This window comes from Ochlerotatus camptorhynchus, unplaced genomic scaffold (assembly GCF_037179485.1).
Source record: "Ochlerotatus camptorhynchus isolate MF236.1 unplaced genomic scaffold, CSIRO-AGI_Acam_v1.1 ptg000033l, whole genome shotgun sequence".
Classification (NCBI taxonomy): domain Eukaryota; kingdom Metazoa; phylum Arthropoda; class Insecta; order Diptera; family Culicidae; genus Ochlerotatus; species Ochlerotatus camptorhynchus.
In genome coordinates this window covers 4063687-4069960 of record NW_027040524.1, presented here as the reverse complement: position 1 = coordinate 4069960, position 6274 = coordinate 4063687, and the positions used below count along the sequence as shown (strand labels likewise).

The 6274-nt window shown below is 39.0% G+C and overlaps 1 protein-coding gene across 1 annotated transcript; it reads left to right on the top strand.

The window, feature by feature from the left end:
• The first annotated feature begins 930 nt into the window (after positions 1-930).
• LOC135709029 (tubulin alpha-8 chain-like) lies at positions 931-2545 on the top strand. Its single transcript, XM_065231222.1, has 2 exons — positions 931-1075; positions 1146-2545. The coding sequence occupies exons 1-2, from the start codon at positions 1073-1075 to the stop codon at positions 2493-2495; spliced, it is 1353 nt and encodes a 450-aa protein (XP_065087294.1). The 5' UTR covers positions 931-1072; the 3' UTR covers positions 2496-2545.
• Positions 2546-6274: the final 3729 nt, after the last annotated feature.

Here is a 6274-nt window from a genome sequence, read left to right as displayed (position 1 = left end):
CTATGTGGTTTGTCTTATGGAATGTATAAGGCTGATGCTTTGGCAAAAATGTATAAGTGAAACACATGAATTAAATAATTGATTTTCGTTTCGTGTATAAGACTAATGTTGTCCGTAATCTTCATATATCCGCAATGTCATACAAAAACGACAGACAAATAGACGTAAAACTTGAAAAATATTTCCTTACAAATATCGCTACGAAACTCACTAACGATATCTCGCGAGCTATTCGAAAGCCTCAAGATAAATAAAACAGAGTATCCGGCGCCGACTGGGATTGAACCCAGGCCCTTTGGGGTGAGAAGAAATCACGCTTACGCTATACCACCGGCGCCACTATTTTTTGGTGCTTATATACATTAGTATCTAAATCGTTTGTTATCGTTTAGATCAAACTCGTTCAAGAGTCCAGCAAATCCAAAGTACTTTGTGATGCCTAATTTTGAAAAGAAGAAGATAATAATCATGTTTGCCACCTACCGATTTTAGACGGTTGGTGCATTATCCAATATTTGATGCAATATTAGAAACTAGACATCTTATACCCCGTTCACATTACAGCGTATATCACGTGATATACGCTGTCTAGCAACGAGCACTCATATACATCTAGTTTTCACTGGAAATCCTATGTATAAGTGCTCATTGCAAGACAGCCTATATTACGTGATATAGGCTGTAATGTGAACGGGGTATTAGAGTTTACGGTTTTCGCAGCAGAAATTCTTCATAGTAAATAGTAAAGGACAAAACAAGATACAAACAATATGAATAACCCTAACTATTATTTATTAATTTTGTCAAGTAGAAAGCGTTATGGCCGTTATCTATTATGTCTATAACACTGGATAGCTTATCGAAACTTTCATTGCTCAACTGTAAATGTTGGTAATGATACAATATAATGGTCATTTGTCTATTGTTACATCCATAGAGCGATCATATCTGAGATAATTTTGTAAGTCGCAGGTTGTACATTCTGTCCTCTGAAAAGAAGTATTGTGTGTGGTTCCTGTCTTTTGAAGTGCACTTTTTGTTAGAATAAGTACATAATTCAGTTGAACTGAAAATGGTAAGATTTACTAAACATTTGGAAAATGCCCTAGCCTTATTTACCAAATCGTTTTTTTTTTTTGTCACAGCGAGAGGTCATCTCGATTCATGTCGGTCAAGCCGGTTGTCAGATTGGAAATGCCTGTTGGCCGTTGTTTGCGCGTGAGCATGGCGTTCTATCTGATGGAAAATTGGGCCCCGACTGTCACGTTGACGAAAATATGACCACATTTTTTCATGACGCAAAATCAGGACGAGTCGTACCGCGTAATTTGTTTCTGGATTTGGAGCAATCGGTAATCGACGAGATCAAAGTAGGGCCCTACCGACATCTATATAACCCATTCCACATGATCGCCGGTAAAGAAGACGCTGCAAATAATTACGCAAGAGGACACTACACCGTCGGTCGTCAGATCATCGAACATGCCTCGAACTCGATACAGAAGCTTTCGGAGCAATGCGATGGGTTGCAAGGATTTTTGATTTTTCGATCGTTTGGTGGAGGGACAGGATCTGGATTATCCTCTCTACTGATGCAGCAGATTACCATGGATTTTGGGAAGAAATCCAAGCTCGAATTTGCAGTATACCCTGCCCCAAGGATCTCAACGGCTGTCGTGGAACCTTACAATAGTGTTTTGACCGCTCATACGACTATGGAATCTTCAGACTGTTGTTTCATGATGGACAATGAGGCAGCATATGACATATGTTCGAATAATCTCCAGATCGGTAGACCTGATTACGGTAATTTGAACGCATTGGTAGCACAAGTTGTTTCTTCCGTGACTGCCTCATTGCGCTTCAAGGGAACAATGAACGTTGATATTAACGAGTTCCAAACGAATCTGGTTCCTTATCCACGGGTGCACTTCCCGTTGGTGTCATATGCCCCCCTACTTTCAGCATCTAAGGCAAATCACGAGCTGTCATCGGTGTCCGAAATTACCACTGCTGCTTTCAGCCAAGAGAACACAATGGTTAAATGTGACCCTAGAACCGGCAAATACATGGCATGTTGTCTACTTTACCGAGGTGATGTCGTTCCAAACGATGTTAACAACGCTATCAATACAATCAAGAACAAACGACACATAACTTTTGTCGACTGGTGCCCAACCGGATTCAAAATCGGGGTTAATCAGCAAACTCCGTATATACTGCCCGGCGCAGGCCTAGCTAAACCCAAAAGAGCTGTTTGTCTGCTGTCCAACTCGACTGCAATTGCCAGTGCATGGGCACGACTGAATCAAAAATTTGATCTAATGTACAGGAAGCGCGCATTCGTCCACTGGTACGTCGGCGAGGGCATGGAAGAGGGAGAATTTAACGAGGCTCGAGAGGACCTGGCTGCTCTGGAAAAGGACTATGATGAAGTGGCAGGCGCTACTGCCGGTGACGACGACGACGACGAGTTTTGCGAATACGAGTATTAACTTTTTAATGATTTGATTAAGGCTGACCGTTATTAATAGAAAAAAAATAAATGTTTGTAGCTTATAAATTTTAAAAATACCTATCTTTTCAACCATTAACCTTAAGTCCGCTATTCGGTTTTTAAGTCACGAATTATTTAGGGTTTCAGATATTCAATTTAGGAGTTATTCCCTGAGGAGTGGTTTTGTTTGTTTTCACTTTTAGGCACATTTTCAGCATGCTGGAGATGCATGAAATCAATTAGCATATACATTATGTACACGGTAGGAAAAAAGTACCAAACGGCCAGTTCACTTTTACCTACTTTCGACTAGTTTGTGTCCTTTTCTCCTTCTAATGTTGTTAAAAACGGAGGAGCAAAACCAACCAACAGGGTTAGTAAAGTGTGAGAACCCAACGTTGAGTATAATCATATTTACCTACTTTTGGGTACAAATAACTTACTTTTGGGTAGAAAGCTAGTGGAAAATTTCATTCGAATTGAACACAAGTAAATCAAAACTACACACTTAGATTTTTTGGCTGAGATGGGCACCACCGAGCAGTTCGGCAATCTATTTTGCTGGATCTCAGTGAAAAATTTGCCGAGATTCCAAACGGGAATTTGCCGAGATCTCGGCTAACACTGAGATCTCAGTAAAAATAAATGCTGAACCTGCTCGGTGGTGCCAATCTCGGCAAAAAAATCTAAGTGTGTACTTTGACTCGCTTTACCTACATTTGGGTTCCTGCACTATAATGCCGAGATGAGTGAAAAGAACTTAGTTTTGGGTACTTTTTTCTTACCGTGTACTCTATCCCTAAAGCTAGGTTTAGACTGGGCAAGTCAAATGATCAACTCAATTGAATTCAATTGACTTGAAAGGTTGAGCCTGGTTCAACTTTTTTCAATTCAAGTGAGTTGATCAAATCAGTTCAATGGCATGGTTTACACGTTCAATTCGCGTTCAAGTCAGTTGAATTCAACTGACTTGATCAATTGACTTGCCCTGTCTAAGCCCAGCATAAGATATAGCAGTAAAAAAGTTAAGTAATAGCACAAACTAAGTGACAGACGGAGCGGCTCGAAAACTTTGGTGACGAACCTGCTATTGCAATTTTTCAGTGTACCACATGGCAACACTACTACTGGATTGTACTAGTATTTTAACCAAATTTACTAAAATGATTTGGTTCTATCTCTTTCACTCTACTCAAAACTCAAAAAAAAAAAACATACCAAGTGAAAACTTAATCATGTTTTGCCGTGGATTGTTGTGGTTTTGAGATGCCTAGATCCCGGTTTTGCTTAATGAGCAGAATATCATGGGTTTAATCCCATGCTCGCCCACAACATAATAAATCGCCATCGTTGGGTTCCGAGAGTATAAAGCGCGGTTATTAATCAATAGTTGAATTGTTTAAACCATGAGGTTCGGAAAGGGTGTATGCGTGAGCTAGTTTGGAAGACATTGTTGGCTGCTTTCAGAGACGTCAGTTAATTTCAATAACTTTTTGTTAGGTCGGTCGTAGATTGTGGTAATGTTTGATATTTGATAAGGGGCACGGTGGCTATAGAGCAACCGTTTCTGCTTAATGAGTAGAATATCATGGGTTAAAACCCAAGCCTCATTACATTACAGAGTAGATCTATCATCCATTCCACTATTGTAGAAAATTGTTAATATCTGAAATTGGAGGACCGGTTCGCTGTTGATAATTATATTTAAGATCGTAATGAGTAGTTTTTCTCAGCCTTCACTCATTGTTTTAAATAATATATAATTTTATTTTCAGCTCTTTGAATATATGATTAGATTAACATAATAATAATACACTTTTTTCAGTGTTCATTCATGCTGGATGTATGGATTTAAATTAATTAAGCTTGATTTTAGCTCTTCGTAGATGAAACATCTCTAGAATTAAATTATAATAATTCATTTAAATTATTGAATTTTGTATTTATATTATCACCTTAGAGATAAACTACCCAACAAACAATTTTAGCTGCAGATTAGCTTATACAGCCAAAATTTGCCTTATGCAGCTAATTTTTGCCTGTATAAGCTAAGCTGCAGTTAAAATTGTTTGTTGGGTAGCCTACGGCTAAAAATCTCTTTAATCAAGAATTAAAAAACTTTTTAACCTTATGTTGACCCGGTTGTTTGTATGAAAATGTATTTTCAGTTCTTCGATGGATCTTTGGATTTATATTATAATGATGATTTTTATTTCAGCTTTCGTTGAGGCAAATCCAGAAATTTAGAGAAGAAGAACAAATTCTCTCAATGCAGCGTATCGTCTACCAAAACGAAACCAACCCTTATATCACAAACGACGTGACAGACGGAGCGGCTCGAAAACTTTGGTGACGAACCTGCTATTGCAATTTTTCAGTGTACCACATGGCAACACTACTACTATTGCACACTTTCAAAGATCATTAAACACAAAATCAACTTTGTTCAAATCAAAACAAAAATACTAGCCCATCTGGTGACTGATGGCACAAGCTTATAAGAAAATTCTATTACAGCGAACCACGTTATTTTAATTGATTTCTTCGCCAGTTAGTCGTCTGTAACTTCGTTTGTGCTTATATCCAACATCCCAGTGATTTTTCGTGGAAGAGTAGAAGATTTCTTGGCTTCGTACAACACGAGTTTTCACGTCAACATATTTCTACCCATTCCTCAATTGACCTGTATTCAGACGTGGCCGGCGCTGGTATGGCCTTTTAAAAGTATGAGATCACCAGTTTTAACACATTGAGGATGAATGATAGTCCCAAGTCTGTTGGTTCTCTGTTTAATTACAGCTTATCTGGCAGTAACGGAGTAGCGGACGCGGGAGGTCGATCTTGCTCATGCTGATATTTCATGCAGCTTCTACCAAAGCCCTGACAAGTTCGTGTTGATGTCAAGCAGACCGTCTACAATTATAATTATCACGTAAGGAGGAAGGAGATACCTGCGATGCGTCGAAGAGAGTCTGTTGCTGTTGGTGCAGCTGCACTTGGTTATTTGGGTGAGATCATTCCTTTTTATTTATTTATACAGTAACCCCTCCATATTGTTAGGACATCAATTCAGCTTATTGTTAACCAAAGCGATCCCTGCTGCAAACCCTACCCTCTTACCCAACATTCCAGTGATAACTCGTGGAAGTCCTACCCATTCCTTTCTTGACATGCGTTCGGGCGCGGCCGGCGCTGATATTGCCTAGTTTGAGATCACCAGTTTTTACACATTGGGATGATTATCAGTCCCAAGCATCGTCTATTCGTTCTCTGTGTGGTTACAGCTGATCTGGCAATAACAGAGTAGCAACCGTGGGCTGTCAATCATGCTCATGCTCATATTATTTGTAGAATCGATGTAGGCGAGCTAGGTTTCATTTTGAGTCTAGAAGATAGATATTTTTTGATGATTTGAATATGTTATGCAATTATGAACTAAATAAACAATATTCTCCAATAAAATGCATTTGATGGTCGGTTTGGCATAACTGAGTAACTCGCTCACGCATACTAACACCACCATCAGGTAGGGGAAAAGTTTTTCTATATTATGGAAGTGTTAGCATGCGTGGGCGAGCTACCAGTTACGATAAATCGACGATCAAATGCATTGTTTACAAAAGCTGATACGTCCCTTCCAAAAAGTAGTCGAGAATTCTCATTAGATTGTAGTAGGTATTGCTATCATCCGAAAAATGATACGACAATATTTTAACAAAATTAAACGTGTGGGATTAGCACAATGACCCAACATTTCAAAGGGGCGTAATTGCATTT